The sequence below is a fragment of the Chaetomium globosum genome, genomic scaffold (assembly GCF_000143365.1).
Source record: "Chaetomium globosum CBS 148.51 scaffold_6 genomic scaffold, whole genome shotgun sequence".
In the NCBI taxonomy this organism is placed as follows: domain Eukaryota; kingdom Fungi; phylum Ascomycota; class Sordariomycetes; order Sordariales; family Chaetomiaceae; genus Chaetomium; species Chaetomium globosum.
Window position 1 is genome coordinate 1,163,516 of NT_165981.1, and position 21,283 is coordinate 1,184,798.

Here is a 21,283-nt window from a genome sequence, read left to right on the forward strand (position 1 = left end):
ACCGTATCACATTAAAATGGGGTAAAAGACAAGATCTGAAGCAGGGCCAAGATACGCCTCCCCCCCCCCCGCCCCCCTTAGAAATGACAAAACAGTACCATGAGAAAAGGGAATGACAAAATGGCCAGTGAGTATGGGCACAAGGCGCTGCTAGTTCTGGCGTAGACCAAACAAGAACAGAATACATATGCTACAAGAAGTGCTGGTGATTGCCTACAGCGAGCAGGGCCCATTGTGGGTTGCCGTGATATCACCAGAAACTGCACCACCCAATGTAATGTTGGCAGAGATTTTCGAGTTTGGTGGCCTCGATGATCAGCTTGTTGACTTGCTCGTTCACCGTGAGTTCGTCGTCCGGTTTGAAGTCCCGACCGGTAAGCTTTTGCGCGACGCGATCGAGTACTTCGACTGCTCGTGCGTTCTGTACCTCGGCCATCTCATTAGGGCCATTGCCGTTTGCCATGCTGCTTGGCGCAACCACCGAAGAATTGGTACGCGCGCGACCACGGGCACCCGGGGGAGCACCCATCATACCATCCGGCCCTGCGGTGGTTTGAGCGGCCAAGAATTCGGTAGGGGCCACGGGGCCGTCGAGGACCGAGGGCCGGCGCGCGCGCCCAGCTTGAGGCCCAGCAATAGCTTGTTCCCGTTCAGAGTTGAAGTGAGGCCCAGGCGGGCTGGCCGGGTTTGTGAGGCGCCATGTGAGTAGCGGATCGTGGATAAACTAAATAAAGAAGTATAGATGATTAGCTCGAAGTACGTTTGCTAGAGCTTGGGATTTAGCCCGTCGGGGATACCAGATGCTACTCACAGCTTCCAAGACAGCCATCACGCTCTCCTTGTTGTCTCGCAAGACCCTCATAACATGCTCGCACGTTGTGCGGAAACTGCCCTCGATGTTGCTAACTTCCATGGCATAAGTGAGCATGCGGGTTAGTCTGAAGGGCACTCGCTCCGGGTACTTCTCCCGTTTCATTGCCACCTCAAAACAGTCGCCAAAGTCGATGTGGATGATCTTTCCCGTGATCCGGTCGAGCATCAGATTACTAGGGTGTCTGTCTCCCAGACCCAGAATGTATCCAACCATCGACATCACGCCGAGGGAACGCGTATAATTGGTCCTTCTGTCCAACCAGGCCTCGGAGCTTTTGCTCTTGAGCCAGAGAACGCGGTACAGGTCTTGGCCTGTGGTGTTGTCTAACGCATATCCAAACACTTCGACCTTCTGCATAAGCGTCAAATTATCGTAGTCTGGTGCCATTTGTAGCATGATCCGGTGCTCGATATTGAGGAGAATCTTTCTGGATTCCCGGTATTCTCGGATGAGTTGGTGGACGGTATCGCTGTTCGGCACCCAGCCAAGGAGACCAGAGTTCTGCGACAAGGGGATCGCTGGGTAGCGTTGGATGTTGAGATGCCGCTTATAGGACTCGGAATCGTTAGCTAGGAGCGTGTTGCAAAGGCCAAAAAGCTGCATGACGCGTTCATCCTGCCGGATATCTTCGTGACCCTTGAGTAAGAACGAGTAAGTTTTTCCGTCGCCCCCGATTATGGCAAGCTTTCTTGGCCGCTGCTTTGAACTGATGACGCTGACGGTGCCCTCAAATCCCATGATTTTGACAATATCTTGACCGCTGCGGTACGTCCCGGGTACTGCAATCTCGAGATCCCGAGCTTGGAGCAGGTCCGGCGAACAGTACGTTAGCTCGAGGCTTGTCATCTGCGGGAGCTGTCGGCTAATACGGCGGAAAACTTGATAGTAGAGATCCCAGGCTTGACTGATGTCATTCACGTCTTGAGAATGACGGTATTGGCGGCACCATTCACGCGCCTCGCTGAGGTCCCTACCGAATGTCTGCGTGAACGAGATCTCCCTGAGGGTCGTTGGCCCTTTCTCGAGCAAGTCATGGAGAGGCTCCAGAACGTCGAACATGCCTGGAATATTGTGGTCGCCGAAATACAGACGGGAAGCCTCCTCAAGCCCTTCGTGCCAGAGTTCGTGCCATAAAACCGCGACCCTGATAAGCTCGCGGCTTACGATGTCGGCCTGCTCTACGAGCTTGGGACTGTGTTGACGCATACTCTCCATTATCGAGCTGGCCGTTTTGGATCGCCGCGTGCTTTGCCTCGACTTCATTGCGACCGTAAGCGGGTATACTAGGGCTTGTGGGTGCGCGCGCCCAACATCAGACAGTAGAGCGTGAATCGACGCCTGGACCCGCCTGTTGGGTTGGTTGATGCGGGCAATGAGCTGCGGAATGACCTCCAGCCAGGTATCAACGCTGACATGCGCGAACCCGTCAGTGACGGCAGTGGTGACTTCTTGGTAGCCGCCATAGGTGAGCCACAGGGTTAGCAAGCGAAGGGTATCTTGCAAAGAGCTGCCAGATGAAAGAGCGATAGACTCGAAGAAACCATGCACGGCCGGAACGACATGGTGGACGATGATACTGTGCTCAGATCGGCCTTCCAGCTCCTTCCTAGATGCTAGAGCTTGAACGACTTCGAAATTGGCCAGTGCCCAGGCATGCCAGGCCTTGTACCATCGGGGATGGTAGTGGGTGGCTTTGGAATAACAGTCTAAGATGTCCTGGCGCCGTGTATGTTGCCAATCGTTCTTGCCAAGTGTGATCATCCAATCACCCTGTCGAAGGTAACATTTCGCGAGCAGCACAGTTTGTTCGAGCCATTGGCGTTGCGCATCGGGGCCGAGGACCGTCTCGTCGAAGTCGGCGTACCTTGTGTGGTTCAGGCCGTCGCCCATGGAATTTGTGGCTTGGGCAGAGGCATTTAACTGTAGCCTTGCGCTCTCGACGCGATGGGCGGTTTCTTCGGTGAACCTGTGCAGGCAATACAGGGTGCGCTCGGCGATGCCACGGTCTGAGCTCCGGACACCTGGTTGCTGGCCGATCTCCCATTGGAATTTGAGTACTGCATATACGATCGGAGACGCGATGCGTTCCAGGCCCGGGCTAGTTGGCTGTTCGAACCAATAAGGAATGACGGATTCTAGCGGAGCATCAGTGTCGATGAGCTGCTTAAGGGATTTCTCGGCGAGGCCCATCCGCCCTGATTTCCGGCACAGGTTGGCGAACTTAGTCCACATGTGCATATTCTCCTGCGGGGTGAGAACCAGAGACCTCAGCCGAAGCGTTCGTTGCCAAACTTCGACGTTGCGTTGGCAGCCCTTGAGACGAGTTTCCCAAGTCGCCCGCAGAGTGGCGCGCTTCTCGGGCCCACACTGCTTGTAGACTATGAGCTCTTCCAGCTCAGCAAGCATCTGAACCCTCACGACAACCTGATAGGCGCGATTGTACGATTCACTGACGAGCGCGCTAAGCTCCGTGTCAAGACCCTCGCGAGCCTGCTCGATGCAGCCCAGTGCCTCCCGAAATTGGTTCCGATGCAGGGCAAGAATAGCCCCAAAGAAGGCGCGGTCAGGCGAGAAGCGCTTCATCGATTGCAAATAGGTGTCCATCGAGTCCCATTTTCCAAGACCCCAAGCGGCTGTTGTCGCCAATGGCGCAATCCTTCGCTGAATTTCCGGGCCCGAGTTGGCCCACGTCTTGCCAGCTAGCGAGGCAAGTGAGTCCCATTCGCCCAATGCGTGATAACAGCGCATTTTGCCCATGACAATGTCGACGGGCGTGGGTTGGTCCTCTGGGAGCTCCCGCTCTCTCTGGCAGTAGAAGTTGAGTGCCTCGTCCCAGCGCTCTAGCTTCTCGAACCAGCTCTCTCGGAGTTGGATCCCGTCCTTGTAAGCTTTGACTTTACGCAAAATGCCAATGGCGGCATCGGACTGTTGTAGCTGATTGTTGATCACGATGAGGGCCTCTACCGCGTGACTGTTGTGGTCTTGCAGAAATTCAAGCTCCTTGTAGTGAAGCGCTTTGGCGTAGGCGTGACATCTTGCCGCCTCGCGTCCCAAGATACGGATATCAATGGGAAGTGCCTTGTCATCGTGCTCCATAAACTCTGCTAGATTAAGGAGCTGGCCGAGAAGGTCAGGCGGCACATTCTCAGATTTTATTGTGTTTTCGATGTTTGTGATGAGTTCCTCCTAGATGGACAGTTCAAGTTAGAGACAATGCCCAGTGGCAGAGAATTTAGGGGCCATACCTGGTAGGAGTCGTAGAGTTCACTCCAGCAAGAGACAAAGGCGGAGTTGAAGAGCTCTCGGGCGAGGGGTTGGTAGTTGCTCGCCAGGCTGGCACAGGCTCGGAGGGAGTGATTCGGCGACTCTGAAAGCAGCGTTGTGCTAAACTTGCGGAACCATTCGTGCCAGTCGTCCTTGGTGGCTTTCCCCTTCGTCTCCCATGCCTGCTTTAAATGCACAGGGTTTAGATCAAGCTTCTTTGGCGGGTTGTTCTCGGATGTGTAAGGCTCCACAGAGTTATCCTCGAACCGGGGGGCAAGGTTCTGAGGAAGTGCCTCGCCCTTCCTGAGCTTCTCTACCGCTTTGTCGTAGTTGGAATGTTGGATACCGTACATGGTGATGGTCTTTTCGACAGTGTGCTCAAAATGCAGGTAGTCACGCCCAAGTTGTAGCATGAGCGCACAAAGGGTGTCAAGGGCGGCTACCCGGAGGCTGGGCTCCTGGCTGGCGAGGACCCTGGTTAGAGGATGGATGATTTTGGACGCGTAGTCGTTGAGGTTGACCATGCTTGAAAGTTTGCCAATCGTTTCGATTGACGACTTCCTTAAGAACATGGGCTGCGCTGGGTTGTCGAATAACCGTACAAGAATGGGGACGATGAGATGCATGTATTCTTCCGCGCTGGAGCCGAAGACTAGGAAGGCGTGGAATATCTTCTCGGTTGGCTGACGCTTTGTACTTGTGTCCCTTTCTAGCACCCCGAGCACCAATGGGAGCAAACTGGGCAAGGTAGATTTTGAACTCCCCCTCCAGCGACCGAGAGATTGACTCAATGAGCGCCATGATGGTCGTCTGCAGCGAGGACGTTGTGTTCCAGAACTCCTGCAGTACCTCGATGATGTCCGGGAGGTAGACACGGATATGCTGGCGCACAATGCCAACGAGTCGGCTCAAGTGATTGAAGTAGTAGTCGAGTCTTGTAGGGCTCGAGGCTCTGATGACGGCAATGAAGGCGGGAACCACCCGGTCTAGGAATTGGACGCACTTGAGTCCCAGTGTGATGAAGATACTCATGATAGCATCGACCACATTGCCGTGCCATTGCAGCAGAGATTGGTCCTTCAAAATCTGTAGCAGAGCATTGATAACGACAGTGGGGTAGTAGTCTTCTTGCGATGGGGTAAGCCCCCCCATCATGAGAGACACGTCGGTTAACTGGGTAGCCTCGGGGCGGCGTTGGGTTTGCGGCGTTCGCTCTTCGACCTGCTGTTTTCTGGTTTTAGTTTTCTCTCTGAACGGTTGTTTGAGTTTCAAATATTTTTCTAGTAGGAAAGAAGGGTGCACGAGTCCGTCGTCCTCAGACTCGTTTCCCTCGTCGTCCGAATCTGCCATGGTGGGGCTGGCAAGCGACAACGACGAGAAATGGGCGTGGTGAAAGGGTGTAGAGGAAGTGATGAGCTGTACCTGATGTTTATAAGGATCTAGCGCGCCCAGAATCCCCATGAGCTTGATGGTCTCCTGCCGTAACGGGCCATGTTGGGGTTCGCCCCGTATGATCGATTGCAGGATCTCAAGAAGCTGTGGATATTCGAGGTAGGGCTTGATGACGTAGCCGGCATTACTGGCGAGTTGCCCGAGGGTGTGAAGAGCTGCCTCTCGTTTGATGGGTGCGCTCTGATCCTGCAAGGCGTCAATGATAATGGGCATGAGCGTATCCTTGTAAGCGAGCATCTCCGCACCCCCAACCGTGCAGAGCTCGCCAATCGCCTGGAGAATGGTGGCCGCGACAGACGGGGTCGGGTCAGAAGCCTTTGGCAAAAGGACTTCGGTGATGGAGCTGACGTAGGGCTTGACTAGGTCTTGAGCATGCTGAGTTAACAGGCTGAGGAGCTTTGAGCTTTCCTCCTTACTTCTCGCCACATCAGTGTATTCCAGCTCGGTCAACATTTGGATGATGGTCTTGCGCAGTTGGGGGATGACATATGCTGGGTTGTGGCGAGCCAGCCGACCGATGATTGACACGGCAACCTCCCTCACCGCGAATTGCTCATCATGAAGAGCAAAAAATAGCGTACGGATGTTCTCAGCCTTGGCGAGATGCTGATCGAACCGTTCGTCGAGGGCGGCAAGAACCGTCCGACGGATTTTGGGCTCAGGATCTGAGACGCCCACGGTCAACAGTTTTTCAACGACGTCGGCGACGACCTGTAAAGCGTGGTAGCTGGTTTGGTTAACGATAGGATCGCGCACATATAGTTGGCAGCAGGTTAGCGCGGCGGCCTCGCGGATTTCCGGGTCGTCATCTTCCACATATTTGATAGCAACATCGCGGACAAATTCGTTCAAGACGTGGCCTTTACACAAAGTTAGTACCTGTTCTACTATTGCTTGATACGTTTCTGGCGCAGTAAACAGCCATTGAAGAATGGCACTCCAGCCTTTGTTGAGGGTGCGGGGTGAGGAAAGGGGCTAATTACCTGAAAAATCAAAACTGCCGAGTGTGTTCAAGGCAAGCTTCACCTCGGCCTTTCCTCGCTCGTGTACCGACGGGTCCTTGGGATCTTTGGGGATGGGCGGAATGGAGGAGAGAGGATTCGGATGAGGTGCCCCCAACGGCCGGAAGGGTTCGCCACAGAGGACTTTGCTCAGCATGTTGAGCAAGCGCTCTTGTATGGTACCCTTGACAGGAGGGATGTAGAAAGCCATGTCGACCAGCGCCTGAGTCAGCTTCGGCGTGAGCTCACAGGCGAAGATGGGGTCGAGCAACGCCTCCATGTACTTGCTCAGCGTTTGGCCCACCGCTACTGCGAGCCGGCTGATGCAATCGAATACAGGGTCGACAGAGCCTCGCTTGCGGGACTGCACACTGAGCCCTTCGCGGACATAGATCAGGACGCCATCTAGATAAGGCGCAATGGAGCTCTTGACAGAGTTCGCAATGTTACCAATGGCCAGGAACGCATCGTTCCGCTCCTTCTCCTTCTTGAGCATACTAGAGAGGTAAACCATGAACTTGTGCAAGTAGGTCGCGCCGAACTCGGTGGGGGCGTAGTTGGCTAAATCTGGAATAAGAAAGACGACCGTCTTGCGAATTGCGGAGTCGCGCGCATCCTTGTGGCGGAAAACGATCTCGCAGGCGTTTTGGTAGTGGTTCTGCATGTACATGCCCCCCTGCTCAAGAAGCTCCTTGAGAACGAGGAGAGAGGCGTGGATGTATTCCACGGTGTTGGTCTTGAGGCCCTTGACCGCTTCCGTGAACATTTTATCCATCCACTCCTGCTTCATCTCCTGGTCACGCTCCCGGATTATTTTGAAGCAGGCGCTGACGGTTTCGCTCGAGGTGGCCCGGATCAAGTGGCGAGGATCCCGCAGGCCGATCCAGATTTGATCGAAGACGAAGCCGACGTATGGATACATCAGGGTAGGCGCATTCCTCGCCAGCTCACGGAGGACTAAGACGGCACTGTATCTCCTCTCCTCCACGCGATCCGATTGTAGCCACTCAAGCGCAGTGTGCATCTCGGCGTCAACAAGCTCGGATATCAGAGAACCGCCCGGTTTGCACATCTTGCCCAGAACTACAGCGGCAGGTTGCATGGGATTGAGATCCTTCCCGCGCAATATAGTTCCGATGTATTGCTGAAAGCGACTGTATTTCAATGCGGGCTCGATGCCCTCGAAGTCCACCAAGGCGTCGAGGATGTAGACGCCCCCCATCTTATCATACGTATCGGTGCCTTGGATCAAGGCCATGGTCCTTTGATTAACGGTGTCAAAAAACCGTTGGAATTGCTCTGCGCCCATCTCTGCTCGCGGGTCAGTAACTCGACCAAGGTACTAGGCAGGTCGCCGTAGTGGCAGCTCTCACCTTGCTTGGCGATATTAACCAGGTCCCGGACCTGTCGCGCAGCGCGCTTTCGTTGGTCTTCAGCATAGCTCCTATCGCGTGCATGGAAGTCAGCCGGTGTCATTCGGAAGGCGCTTCCACAAAGGAGCCTTGGTGGTAGGGCAACGCACCGATTCCTGACTTCTTTGATGTATTGATCCAGCGCGGTGGCCGCTTGATCTCTGATGATCGACATCTCGTCGGTGTTTTGGATTTCTCCAAGCCTCGCTGAACGACTTGGTGGTCTCGTCGAGCCTTGAAGCGCTATGTCGGTTGTCGCCGGCCCATAGTCGGCTGTCGTGCTCCGGGTCACAGGCCAGGCTCAGGCCAGACCGAGATGTTCGGGCGGCCGTTCGCGTTGGGATGAGAGGGTTTCGGATGCCCCTGCCAGTTCAAAAGCCAGCACCTTATTGTCGCTCGAACTCCACAAGTGCGGCGTGTTTGTATTCAATGTTTGACGAGCCTTGCGTAGAAGTTGTCGCTGGTTCGGCAATCGGCCGCGGTCGGGAAACTAGAGTGTAGACACGGTATAGTTATGGTTATTGGTGCTCATTCGCTAGACCAGGCCGCTGGTTGTGTGTCACTAGGAGTATTTTCGCTCTTGCGAAGAAGAGGTGAAGGTCGAGCACAGTGGCACCGTGTCCGAAAAGGTACCTACCGATTCGGGGTGCCAGGTGCATCGGCGTCACTCGAGCCTCGACACTGACGTGGGGTAGGGTACGCACGTGCCATTGGACCCGCCGCCCGAACTCAGCCCCCGGTGGCCCCCTAAGGCACCATGCCGCTAGCGTTCTGGGCCAGGAACGGGTGGTAACCAAACTCTATAATAGCACGGGCCGCAGGTCATCTGTCGTTGCCTCCTTCCCTTTCATTAGCGTTATACTCACTACTATCCATTCTGCTGAACATCTTAGGTATCGAGGTTCCTCCTCGCTCACACCTGACTGAACTTCGGCGTTTGCAAAACAATCACAACACAATCAAGCAAGCATCAGAACTTTCCCGCGATGGGCAACGATGGCGGTTCGATTCCGAAACGCCGCGAGCTTGTTAAGTCAGCTGCGCGGGCGCCGACCGTGAGCGAGCTCAAAGCAACTGCGCTTGAGAACCTCACCCATGCCTGGGCCTACGACCCCTTGACGTCGGAGCGGCTCGACATGGAAAACGTGGTATCTGACTGGCGAGGGCGTCTCTACAACTACGAGTCAGTTCTCAGAGGATTAATGCCAAGCGGCGATGACCACGAGGCCGCTGCCCCCGCGCTCGTGCATGGTGAGTCGCCGGAGTTGTCGTTCACGTCAACAGGCATTAAATCACTGCGCGATATCGTCAAGCTCAAGATCAAGCGCTACGAGCCCTCCGCATCCAAAGGCCAGGAGATCTGGGCTTGCCCAGTATCGCTGAAAGAGCTTGGCCCCGCGACAAAGACGGTATATCTCGTCCCGTGCGGCCACGTATTCGCCGATGCTGCCATCAAGCAGATTCAAGAGGATGTTTGCCCGGAATGCAGCGAGAAGTTTGGGGCTGGAGACGTTATCCCAATCTTGCCGACTGAAAATGCAGAACTCGATCATCTCACGGAGAGAATCAGCAATCTCAAGGCTAGCGGGCTTACACACAGCCTGAAGAAGGAGAAGGGTAACGGGAAGAAGAAGCGCAAGGCGGAGGATGCGGAAGGGGATGGAAAAGCGAAATCTGAAAAGGCCAAGGGGGCTCACGGAGAACACGGGTCGGCGGTCAAGGCAGTTTCGAAGTCAAATGCTAGCAACCGAGTGAGTGGTATAAATAATGCCATGACGGCCTCACTCACGGCGAGAGTTTTAGCAGAACAGGAGGAGCGCAACAAACGGCGCAAGTTGGCCGCCGAAGCGAGATGAGCGATGAAAACAGTTATCGTACCTCCAACGGTTGATCTGTGTGTATAATCAATACCAACTGCATGAGATCATTCATGGAACTGCACCCGAACCTTGTTAGGAACGAATGATGCAGGAGTCGATGCTAACACGACTGGTTCTAATACCATCTATACATTGCCCAAAAGCATACCTAACTGCGATTTATCATGACGACCGCCTACTGCGTGACAAACGCAAATGTCTACAGCTCATCCTTGGCCTGCACCCCCGGCTCTTGCACGTCTTCGCAGGCAGCGGGAGTGCCCACCTCCATTTTGTAGACGCACTTTTCGGACTCTGACACACGCCACAACTCGTCCGTCTCCCCGCATGTGAGCCAGACATCGGTCCTCCTGTTCGGGCCATTCCAACAGCCTTGGCCGTTTTCGTACCGCAGCACCATTCTTTCGCCCTTGCCCAGACTCTTCCCATCGGCCCGTTCTTCCTCGTCTGCCAACGCCTTGTCGATGCGCACGAAGTTGCCCATATTGGTGTTTCCGTGGCCCTTCTTGCTTTTCTGCATTGTACGATCCATCCAGCACAACTCGTATTCGTACTCGCCGACGTCGCTACTGACGCACTTCCCCTTGAGAGCACGGAAAAATGTCGTCCATGCCGTAGTCTTTCTCTAAATCACGCTGTTGCTCTTCCAGACTTGATGTCCTGGACGAAATATCGCTCTTCACAGCATCTAGCGCCTCCCTGGCTGCCGTCACCAGACGAGACTCTCCAGCACCACTGCGGTTGTCAGCAAGGATGCCGTTGTCGATGGCCCAAATACGCAAGACATTGATCTTGTCGCGGATGAAGTCATTGACGGGGCTTGGGAGGTAAGCTTCCCAGTTGTAGACTACACTTATTAGCCAAACGGTTGGAGGGGAGTGGGCGTCGGGTTGGGGAGACATACCGACGTCTACGTCACTGGCGTCCGAGTTCTCGAACTCAGCCCAGTTAATCCCAGAAACCTCACCGTCTTCCTTCAGCATCTCCATAATATCCGCGTCCGATAGTTCGGCCTGTTTCTCGCCGGTTTGAGCAGCCGCGTAGTCCTCCCAACCCTTGACCGCGGCTTTGACACCTTCATCATTGAAGTTGGGGTTATATTCTTCCTTGAACTTGGTGAGAATATCCTCGAGCTGATCAACTCTGTCCTGCAGGTCATCGCGCTGGTCCAACAGTTTGTCCAGAGCATTGCGGAGCTCGGAAACCCGGGTTTTCGCTAGACCAACAAGAACGCCAAGTTTCCCCCCTTGTCCGTCGACCTTGACGACCTTGTTGCGCTCGGAGCGCTCGACCTCTTCGTATTTCTTTTGCATCTCCTCCTTCTTGATCTCGAGTCCCTGAAGTTCCGCCTTCAAGGCAGTGACTTTGGTCTCCACTCTTCGGCGCAGCTCTCGGGCTTCCTTGGCCATAGTTCGCCGCCGTTTAGCTGACCGCTCCTTATTCTGCCTGCGCTCTTCTTCGAGCCGACGATGCTCTTTGCCAATCGCGTCGCAACGATTCTCGCATTGGACCCCGCCAACGTGCGCAAACTCGTCACTGCCATCGCAGCATATATCGTGGTCGCATACCCCATCATTCACGTACATGAATGGTACGTATGCTCCAATGTGGCCTGCATTGGCACACCAGAAGCCCGGGAGGGCATTGGTTGTGTTGGTGGTGCCCGTGATCGACCCAGGAAGGGGTTGCTCGGGCGAAAGTGCGTCGATGTGCGCACAGGCAGCCGTGCCTGGCTCGTCAGAGCCATCGGGGCAATCGCAGGAGTTGTCATTGACTTGGGACGGATCGAGGGTAATAGAGGGGTTGCCGATACATGTGAAGGTAGATTTGCTCGCGTAGAATTTGACGACTGCTCAGGGGTTAATAGTTGACCTTGGGGACGCTTCCCTTAACACCATGCGTATCACGTCCTCCGGATGGACGGCGTTGTAGTCATTGACTGCAGTAGCGGCTTAGGAAAGACGACGATAACTTACACTCAGGCCCAACGCCTCGCGGCAAGCTGTCGGCTGCCGTCAAGGTACCGTGAGCAAGAACGCTCAAAAGCGCCAATGCGCTTACCCTTCGCATGATTATCCTATTGGCGTCCTCCCGCGTTGGACAGAAACAAACATGAGAGATGTGCAAGTTCCTGGGAGCTGCGACATCCGTTGATCTCCAGGTTGAAGTTCAAGGACAGGACAGCTTGCCAACTTGAGACAGTCTGGCAACTGGCAGCTGGCAGCTGGCAGTTGTCCCATCAATTGAGGATTGGAGCTCTTCAGCCAAGCTGCAGCAGAGCGCCAAGACATGGAAGACTTGCTTGGCATTCAGCTTCTTTGTACACTGTGCGAATAACTACCCGTAGATACCTTGCGCACGCACCCCGACTTTCCAAAAATTCACTGCCCCGCCATCAACCCCCCCATCCCCCCTCCAACAGATGTTGAGCACAGGGGAGGCGGACAGCAAGTTTCCTTTTTAACTCCATCCCTATTTCAAGATAAGCAACAATCATGTCCAGCGACCCCCTCGAGGCGCTCAACTCCGTCATCGGTAATGCGCTTGTTCTTGTCGGCCAACTCGACGCCGTAGTGTCGAGCATTGCGGCGCAAAAGCGAGTCAACCACGAAAACAAAACTCAGCCCATAGACGAGCAGCTCGCTGCGGCAACTGGCCCTCTTGATGCATTATCTCTCGCCCACGATTCCACCGCGTTGATCAAGGCCCATGCTACCAAGATCTCCCTCCTCATCATCAACGAGCCGTTCACTCCAACAGCGATTGCGAAGGTCCTTCGAGAGCTCGTCGAAGGCCCCGTGCCCAGCTTGGCCGCTGCAGTTGAAGTGTGCACACCGGAGCGGTACACGCGCACCATACAGCAAGATCTAGCTTGGCGAGCCGGCCGGGTCTTCAAGGAGTTGAAGCAGCTCTTGTCACGGATCCCCAAGGATGGCAAGGTTCTTTCCGACGCCAAGAAGAATGCCTCGGTAGGGGCAGCAGGGGGGAGAGGCAGCATTGCCACCACGGGCGTGTTGTGGGCTGCTTGTGATGAGGTTATGGCCTTCGCCAAGCGCGGATTTGCTGGTGCCCTAGCATATAAGGTCGAGCAGCTCCGGGACACTCTCAAAGATGTGATGGAGGAGCTAAAAGAGTGGGGAGAAGAGACGGATGGTGATGAGGACGACGAAGACGAGAACAGCGAAGATGAGGGCAGTGATTCTTTTGTCCAGGCTACTCCGCATCATGAGTCCACGTCGGTGTCTAGGACGCGAGATGCTCAAACTATTCTCGACGACCTGATGAACTCGCAGCGGCACATCCCACGCGATGATCCGGATAAAATACGGGAGCGTCTGGAGTCGTGTGTCAAGAGGCTGCGCCTAACTACCCTGCTTTACCAGGCCACAGTGAAGCGCAGACTCAAGCCATTGCCACACCTGCCCCCGGCTTCGGATTCGGATACGCAAGGTCGACTAGACGAGATTATGTTTGTTCTCAAAAGGATCCCGGAGAGGTTCGGCAGCTTAGCCCTGGCATTTTACGAACTAGACCGTTCTGAAATTGACCGGTTGATGGATGACTGTTTCTTCGACGCATTCGCCGCCTCGGAGCTACTGGTCAAGCCGTGGGAGGGCGAGAAGGACGAGTTCACTGACTGGGCGTTGCGGTTTCAGGTAGAGATAAAGAAAGGTTAAAGTAAGGGTTCGTCCGTTACACGCTTCTTCGGCGTGAATATCACCGGACCGCGCAGGATACGACTCCGGTCTTGTAACCCCGTTCGTGACTGATAATGGGGGACCCATGGGAAACATATTCTGGTGCGTGACTTCGCCTTTGCATATTTACAGGTGCAAGCCAGATCTGAACCAGATGCCAGGTCATATCTCAAGATTTGACCTTAACGAGTCGGCTCGATTCGTCGTAGAAACCGGTATGCATTTGTGTGATAGGTAGAACAAATTCTTCTGGTTACAACCATATCCGCTCGTGGAGGCAGCAGAGTTCCATTAATTCTACGCCATACATCGCGAACCAAGATGTTGTGCAATGGCCAACATCAAAAGTCTGCCTACGGCGTTAGCTATACCTCCAAAGTGCCACTTCTAGTAGATAGCTGTCAAGAACAGGAAGAGCTGCGCTGTTGGAGTTGCGAGTCCCGGGGCTTCTTGAAATGTAGATATGGAGGTGGTCTATTCACCCTCTGAAAGTCTCGCAACGAATGAATCAAACATGCTATCGTTTGCATGCCGCCTTTACAGACATAGGTTCATTGCTTAGAACGATAACGGCTCGCTGAGAACTCTTCTCTTTTCTCAGTTGATGGACATCAAAACAGGTGGATCGCGTGTGTTTCTGATGGCCAGGGGATCCGTTATTGTTTGTTTACCCATTCAGGGGCTCCAACCGGGACAACACACAGCACCGAACGAGAGGTTTTCAGACGGAAGGAAAAATTGCAAAATAAAGAACAGGGTAGCTTCCATGCTCCAAGCTCGAGCCCTTCAACGACTGCCTAGTCACATTGTAAGGCCTGTTTAGATTGCTCTTTTTTGGGCCGATATCGTACCCTGTGGATAAAATTCCCTACCCAACCAAACTCGGTTCAAGTAGCAGTCAGGGAAACCTTTAATTTTTAACATTGTGTGTTTTTTTTGGGGCGACTGGCCTTGAAATGGAGCCCCTCAGCCCGATCTTAAAAACACCAACTCGAATACCCCGACCGACTTTCGTGGCCGCGTCACCTCGAACACCCTCCATCCGCGCGGTCCCCTACAACGCCGTGGACGGAGTTACTACTGCTTCTAGCATGACTGGAAGTTACTCGCCGACAAGCTGGCCGTTCCCCAAGTCAGCCAAACGTCTATCATTGTATGACCGATTACATTGTGTTGATGCCGGTCGACTTTTCTTGCTGATTGCATCCAGGGACCTTCCAACCGCAGCCACCCAGCATTGCGATGCGCCCGGTGCCAGCTGTAGCGACATTAACCAAACTGAGAGTGCGAAATCCCACCACCGGACCACGGCCTCCACAGCGAGTGAAGCGACAATAATTGGAAGTTTCCAGATGGCGAAAAACGAGGTATCGATGGCTCGTGGTCGCGCCGACGTCTCTCGAGATTCGGTCGAGACTCAAATATACGCACCCCGGCACAGCGAGAGCAATGCGATCGGTACAAAACCTCAAATGAGCCTATGATAGTAAAAGCATCATCACTAACTTGTTTTAGCGGAACACCCGCGACCGAACAGCGGCGGGCACTTCCTTCACCCTGCAACAGAGGGTTTGGAGCGGCCCATGACCCCGACTCCGTACTCAGTTTTGCGCAAGGTATCGGAGGTGTCTGAGCCTGGAAATACTGAAAACGGGGGCGACAGCCAAGTTAGGGACGAAGAGCAGCAGCCGATTTCTGCATCGAAACCCCAAGAAACCACGCATCACCATCAGTCGGCAACCCACACTCCGCGGGACACAGCCACGAAGGGCCCCGTAATCGACGACATCGATATTGAACGTACGGACGCGTCCAGCGTAACTCATGCTACGCCTGTCCCGCGGAACGAGGAAGGCCGAGTGCTATCCCGTCTGCGCCCGCTCCTTACCGCGACCATTCCCAAGAGCGAGCCCCAGGACGCCCAATGGCTTGCGGCGCCCACCAGCAGCGTGGGGGCCGAGTACGGCGGTTCCGACGGCGGTAACATTGACGATACACTTGATGGCATCATCATCCTGAAGTCGGTCGGGATGCCGGAAGCCGCGCCCAATGCCGGGGCCTCGATGCGAAACATTAGTCTCTACTCGCGGAGGCCGACTACAATCCAAAGCGAGGTCCCCGATCTCGAGTCTCTCCGCCTTGGCCCGAGATTGCGCCATAGCCGTTTGCCGCTGAGCCCCAGCATGGCCACGAATGCAGGACGGAGCGTGCCGAGAAGCACGAAGAAGCTGTGGAGTGCCCTTGCCCGATCGCGCAGAATGATGTTTGCTTCGGCCGTTCTCTTGGAATTATGCATCCTCAACGTGGTTGCCAGCGTCACGGCGGTGACTGCTAGCTATATCGAGCATGGGTATGCCGGCATCGGGGTGGTGGCGTGGGCCGCCGTGAGCGGTGTGTTTGCCCTCACCTTCGGTGCTCTCCTGGGCGCCACCTTCCTGCAGTACCGCAAGATGAACAAGGACCTTGTCTCGGGCGAGAACTGGATCGAGATGCACCTTCGGTCTCGACCTCTCCCTCCCCGACCCCAGAGCAAGGATCGGAGACAAGACAACGGTGCGACAGAGGCCTGGCAGAAATTCGTCCAGGATCACACGCAGCTTCGCCGCTATGTTGAATTCCTTGAGAGCCGCATCGGCGTACTTGAGGAAGGTCGCCCGAACATCGGCGAGCAGAACAACGGTGGTACTAACACGGCCGGCGTCGTGAGTGGGCCGACTTACGGCACAATGGAGAACGCCATCGGCCAGTCGAACGGCATTGACGCGGATGCCGGCGCTAGCGGGGACAATACCCCGAAGGAGAAGAAATTAAACGTGGGCGGTTCGTTGTCACGCCGCCAACTGCTTCAGTCAGAGGACTCGGTCACAGAGCCCGAGTCCTGGCAAGGTAGTGATGGCAACGCTACCATTTCCAAATCGGATACTAAGGCCAGCATCCTCACCGAGTTGTGTGAAGCCGTCACCGAGGGATACAGTCCCTTGTCTGGGATGCCTCCGAGTTCACCTCACACCCCACAAGCACCCAACAACCAGACACCCTCAGGTCGCCCGCGCGTTCGTACTCTCCGCCACCTGGCGCTGCCTAGCAGGGCCGCCTTTCACCGGCCTGGGGCGCATTCGGTCGAAATTTAGAGGGGCACCAAGGATGGTATGTGATCAATACTCAGTGCAAACTCGGAAACTTCCTAACTGATAGGGCCGGAGGGATGGAGTTGTGTTAGATTGAGAGCCCTGTGAAGTCAGTGTAGAACCTTGTTCGTCACTACCCGGTTCGGGACCGACGTGTATAATACGAGAGCGCTAGCTCGACGAACGACGTTACGGCACAAGTGTAAATAGTTTCAGTTAACGATATCATGCCCCCCCCCCCGCCACCCAAAAAAAAAGAACGATCAAGGGTGTGGAAACTCGGGAAGCGAAAGGGTTGAGTGAGATGTGAAAGTCAAAATTTCTGACCACCAAACTTGTTTGTATTGATGTACCGAGCGCGAACACTTGTTTCGGTGTCAAACGCTGCCCATTACTCGAATGATCATAAACCCCAGGCAACGAGTACCATCTACCGGCGCTCACCGGCCTGTTGGTCAGATATGGTAGTAGTTCGTATCGGCGGGTCAGCGATGACTAGATCGCTCGGGCCATGCGAGCCTTATTTTCTCTGTACCTCTTCTCCTTGCCCGCAGCCTTTCTCCGCTTCTTCCATGAGCGATTGAGATCTCCCCGGTTTTTCCAGAACCAATCCTGGAAGTCGCTGGCCGGCTTGCCATCACCCTCACCCCCCTGGGCTGCTGGGCTGCTCGGTGCAATCTCCTCATCGTGGTCTTCGATCTCCTCATCCGTCCCTTTTCCATCTTGCTCCTCGCCATCGTTGTCGCCTTCCCACGGCGTGAACCTCCGCTTAGGGTGTGCCGTGTCGGGGGTAGGCGCCGCACTCCGAATGCCGCGCAATTCAAGGTCGTGGCGAGTATAGGGAGTCAATGGAACTTGAGCCCCCGGAGCCTCGTCCGCATCAACATTTGCCTCTTCTCCGTCACTTTCGTCGTGAACACCGCCAAAGAAGCTGAAACTTTGACCATTCGTGTCTGCTTTGGGGATTTCACCGTCTGCTTGCTTGTCGCGCTTGTACAAGGCTTCAAGGGGGTGCACTCTGGACTCGCTTGGGGTTGCAGGCGGGATTTTGATCGATAAACTGCGGGTTGAACCGGACGATCTCGGCCGCGACTGATCAGGCTTGCCTGGTAGCGGAGAGCCATTCAACCTCGCCAGGTCGGGGCTAGGCTCGCTGTCTTCAGCGGCACCTGGGCTTTTCATCTCGCTTTCCTCATCGGACTCCTCGTCGCTGGAGCTTGTTGTACCCTCATCCTCCGTTTTGGTCTCCTGAGCCTCGGTTTTTGGCTTGCTGGGAAGCAAGATCTTGCCACTCGGAGGCGGCCTGGCCTGCACCGGTTCTATCACTTCCCCATCCTCGTTCACCCAACCCTTGCCATCCACAAACTCTAGGGGCGTAGTTGGCTGGCCGCTGGGCGCCACCGCCTTTAGGAACGTCGGAAACTTGGTGGTCTTCTCAAACTCGTGAATGACCACCTCCCGTGACTTGCCCTTCTTCTTCTTTGTTGTCGGGGTGGACTGGTGGACGTCGGGCAATGGGGTGGCAATTGCGGGCAAGACAGTCTTGACTAAACACTCAGCATGGTCGGTATATTTAGATTTTGTTCGCTTCTTCTTCTCTTTCCCGGCTTTCTCCTTGTCCTTCTTTGATCTCTTCTCCTTGGGCTCGTCGGGGTTGGTCCATCCGCGCTTGATCTTTCGGTCTTCCTCCAAGATTATGCCGCTGAGTTCCTCAGCACCACGCTTCCTCTTCTTTTTTTTATCCTTCGGCGGGAGTACGGCGTCAACCGTGCTCCCGGGGATATCTTCTTTGGTCATTGCAACTGGACCGAGTGGAGTGGGAAGGCTGGACGGCCTTGCGCGCTCAATGCGGATCTTGACGCCTTTCAGCACCGATCCGTTGAGCTTCTTGCTTATTTTCGTCGCGTCCTCTTCCGGGAGATCCAAGAAGCCGAACCGCTTCTCTGGGAATGTCTCGAGCGAGTGGAAGGAAATATTGCGAGCCTTTGGGAGTAGGGTCGATGATAGGGCGATTTTAAGCAGCTCGGCGTCTAGTGGGGTGATATGCAGCCGGACGTAATGGGGGTCGTCGGAAGCCGGCGCAGATGCGGTGGATGGTGCCTCAGTTCCTTTGCGGTTTGTCATGGCCGTCCTGCCATTTGGGGAGTTGGCAATTATCGGATGCAGAACTGATCCTCACAAGGCTGAGCTGAAAATGCATTGACCGCCTTTGAAGTCTGCAAGCAGCTGCTGTGGATCGGGGCTGCCAGCTGTCCGTCAGCTGCTCCCCCATCTGCCGCCCCACTAAACAAAGACTGCTCCATAACTCACTCCTGAGTTGACTGAAACAACGAAAGGAGATGTTGGACGACCTTGTAGTTGTTGGTTTACTTTAACACCGCCATTCCAGTAATGTTTACGATTATACGGTGGATTTATGGAGAGAACTCGAACGATACAGAGGGTAGTTGGTCAGTCAGGAAGGTAAACACATCTAGTGTGATCCAACCACATGCGCCGTTGTATATTGCCGCCTTGATCCACGGACGAGGGCAGAGCCGACTGCCCTGAGCCCAAATAGATGAGGTTCGCCGACCAAGAGGAGAAAAAGGAACAGCGAGATGGTGGCCGAAAAGAAAAGGGAAAGGGTGTGATCTGTGCCGATGAAATACAGATTACCAATCCACATGGGTAATAGTAGACGCCGGCAGGTAAGCTTACGGGCCCTCGGTCCCGTATACGGCGCGAATCAGCCTCTATTGCGGCTTTTGACCCCATACGACGATCCTTGAATCGCTTGTTAGCAGATCGTAAGGCTTTCTCTGGGTCAATGTGCTCACACAGTGATGTATCCGTGGATGTTTCGGTCCTTTAAGTCGTTCTTCACATCGGCGAGTAGTTGCTCCACGTCGGCCGGGGCCCAACCGAGTGCCCGAGTGAACACGGTCATGGTGAGTCCGTCGACACCCTCAAGGTTGTTGGCCATTTGCATGGCGCCCACCGCCTTTTGGTCGTCCCCTTTTGCCCAAGGGTTCATAGGGACGGCAAACTTCTTCTCGCCGAGGTTAACAAAACCGGCCTCAGCCAAATAATTTTTGCAACGCAACGCCTCCGTGGCACTGCGGCCCATCATCTGGATTCCGCGGAGCAGAAGTGCGTTCCATCGTTGCAGGGCTGTGCCTTCGACAGATCCGTCGACTGACTGGAAGTAGATGATGGTCTCCTGGGATTCAAACCAGCCGCCGGGGTTCAGATTGTCGTAGATGGATTTGAAGAAGACGGCCCAGTCCTTCTTGACAAATGGAAGCAGGTAACGGCCGTGAATATAGTCAAACTTGTGGCTGTGGACCCAGTCGTCATCCACGTCGTCAATCTCAAAGCGGCAGTTCGATGGCAGGTAATCGGGTTGTATAGGGCTCAGATCGGTGCCTAGAACCTCCGAGTCGGGATGTTCCTCGGCTTTGTGAACCCGTGTCAGATGCCGCCGGGGAAACAGTAGAAGGCACATGGAGTAGGGTCCACGATTACCCTAGGCGAAAGGATATACCTACCAAACTCAATCGCCCAGACACCTGTTCCTGTCCCAAGGTCGAGTACACGGCTTGGTCGCTCAACTGGCGCTAATCCGAGCTTCCCATTCAGCAAGAATTTTGATATGGTATGCTGGAGATCTAGCGGATGTCAGACCTGGAATCGTTTAGTAGGTCAATGGGGCCATGGATTTACCCAACCGGTTTTGCTCTCTCTGCCATAAAAATGGTTAGTGTGGTTCTATAGCCCCGATCGTTAAACCAACCTTGTCATTGGGAAGGAAATACTCTGCCGTGGAAGTTAGCACTGCTGTTATTTCCACCGACGGAGCAGCTAAGGACTTACTCCCTTCCTTGTATTTGTGGAACGTCCGGCCATGTTCCCGAACAAATTCGTAAACACTGGAGCTCACGGAAGCGCTCGAGGCCGACCTGGTACAATTTCAGCAAACCAAGTCCTACTTCGCGTGCCAACTGGGTCGTTCTGTGACTGACGATCCCGAATCCGATATAAGCGGCGAGTTGGTAGCATTGCTATCTTGATCGACCTGGTGTTGTCAATTCAACGCAAACCGGTTGCTAGTGGACATTCTGAACATACACTTAGATCGACCGAGTATCCGCTAAGCCCAGTGACAGATACGGAACTTGCGTCTTGGTCTTGCGACTCTGTGTCCGGACAGGTGGAGGCGACTGCGGTTGAGCCGGTATCGCGTGCCCCGGCGCTTCGTGTTTCGACTGGCGACGGGTGGGCGTCACGGCCTGCCGGGTTAGGCATCATCACTATATCCCCGGAATCGTAGTCACTAATATGAGGAATAATTCTGTAAGGTTGGTAGGTGGAGGTATGTCTCTCCTTGGCGAAGAGCGAGCTCATCAATTTTGTGGTAGCGAATGGCGCCAAGCTTGAACCAATCATGCAGGACAGTCTCACGGCACGAAACGCCCCTTTGACAAAGGCGAAAGCACCTGGTATCTAGACTTGCAAGAAACGACCAACATCTCGGACAATAATGCCGCCATTATACAGATGAGGAGAGAGTTAGCAACACATCCAAGAAGCAA

General features: G+C 54.6%; 7 protein-coding genes across 7 annotated transcripts; 3 read left to right on the forward strand and 4 right to left on the reverse strand.

The window, feature by feature from the left end:
• Positions 1–250: 250 nt before the first annotated feature.
• On the reverse strand, positions 251–8,178 carry CHGG_08720 (uncharacterized protein; the record flags this gene model as incomplete). Its single annotated transcript, XM_001226646.1, has 9 exons — positions 251–724; positions 812–2,282; positions 2,739–4,060; positions 4,120–4,600; positions 4,827–5,362; positions 5,561–6,450; positions 6,574–7,890; positions 7,965–8,035; positions 8,114–8,178. The coding sequence occupies 9 exons, from the start codon at positions 8,176–8,178 to the stop codon at positions 251–253; spliced, it is 6,627 nt and encodes a 2,208-aa protein (XP_001226647.1).
• An 811-nt stretch (positions 8,179–8,989) lies between these two features.
• CHGG_08721 (uncharacterized protein) lies at positions 8,990–9,859 on the forward strand (the record flags this gene model as incomplete). The annotated part of the gene is made up of 2 exons (XM_001226647.1): positions 8,990–9,170; positions 9,288–9,859. 2 exons carry the CDS (start codon positions 8,990–8,992, stop codon positions 9,857–9,859), a joined length of 753 nt encoding a protein of 250 aa, XP_001226648.1.
• A 223-nt stretch (positions 9,860–10,082) lies between these two features.
• Positions 10,083–11,953, reverse strand: CHGG_08722 (uncharacterized protein; the record flags this gene model as incomplete). Its single annotated transcript, XM_001226648.1, has 4 exons — positions 10,083–10,397; positions 10,462–10,715; positions 10,788–11,732; positions 11,860–11,953. The coding sequence occupies 4 exons, from the start codon at positions 11,951–11,953 to the stop codon at positions 10,083–10,085; spliced, it is 1,608 nt and encodes a 535-aa protein (XP_001226649.1).
• A 425-nt stretch (positions 11,954–12,378) lies between these two features.
• Positions 12,379–13,761, forward strand: CHGG_08723 (uncharacterized protein; the record flags this gene model as incomplete). Its single annotated transcript, XM_001226649.1, has 2 exons — positions 12,379–13,539; positions 13,714–13,761. 2 exons carry the CDS (start codon positions 12,379–12,381, stop codon positions 13,759–13,761), a joined length of 1,209 nt encoding a protein of 402 aa, XP_001226650.1.
• A 776-nt stretch (positions 13,762–14,537) lies between these two features.
• On the forward strand, positions 14,538–16,712 carry CHGG_08724 (uncharacterized protein; the record flags this gene model as incomplete). The annotated part of the gene is made up of 2 exons (XM_001226650.1): positions 14,538–15,039; positions 15,097–16,712. The coding sequence occupies 2 exons, from the start codon at positions 14,538–14,540 to the stop codon at positions 16,710–16,712; spliced, it is 2,118 nt and encodes a 705-aa protein (XP_001226651.1).
• A 492-nt stretch (positions 16,713–17,204) lies between these two features.
• CHGG_08725 (uncharacterized protein) lies at positions 17,205–18,833 on the reverse strand (the record flags this gene model as incomplete). Its single annotated transcript, XM_001226651.1, has 1 exon — positions 17,205–18,833. The coding sequence occupies one exon, from the start codon at positions 18,831–18,833 to the stop codon at positions 17,205–17,207; it is 1,629 nt and encodes a 542-aa protein (XP_001226652.1).
• Positions 18,834–19,444: 611 nt separating this feature from the next.
• On the reverse strand, positions 19,445–20,808 carry CHGG_08726 (uncharacterized protein; the record flags this gene model as incomplete). Its single annotated transcript, XM_001226652.1, has 6 exons — positions 19,445–19,475; positions 19,529–20,147; positions 20,415–20,433; positions 20,485–20,507; positions 20,565–20,650; positions 20,792–20,808. 6 exons carry the CDS (start codon positions 20,806–20,808, stop codon positions 19,445–19,447), a joined length of 795 nt encoding a protein of 264 aa, XP_001226653.1.
• Between the last annotated feature and the right edge of the window lie 475 nt (positions 20,809–21,283).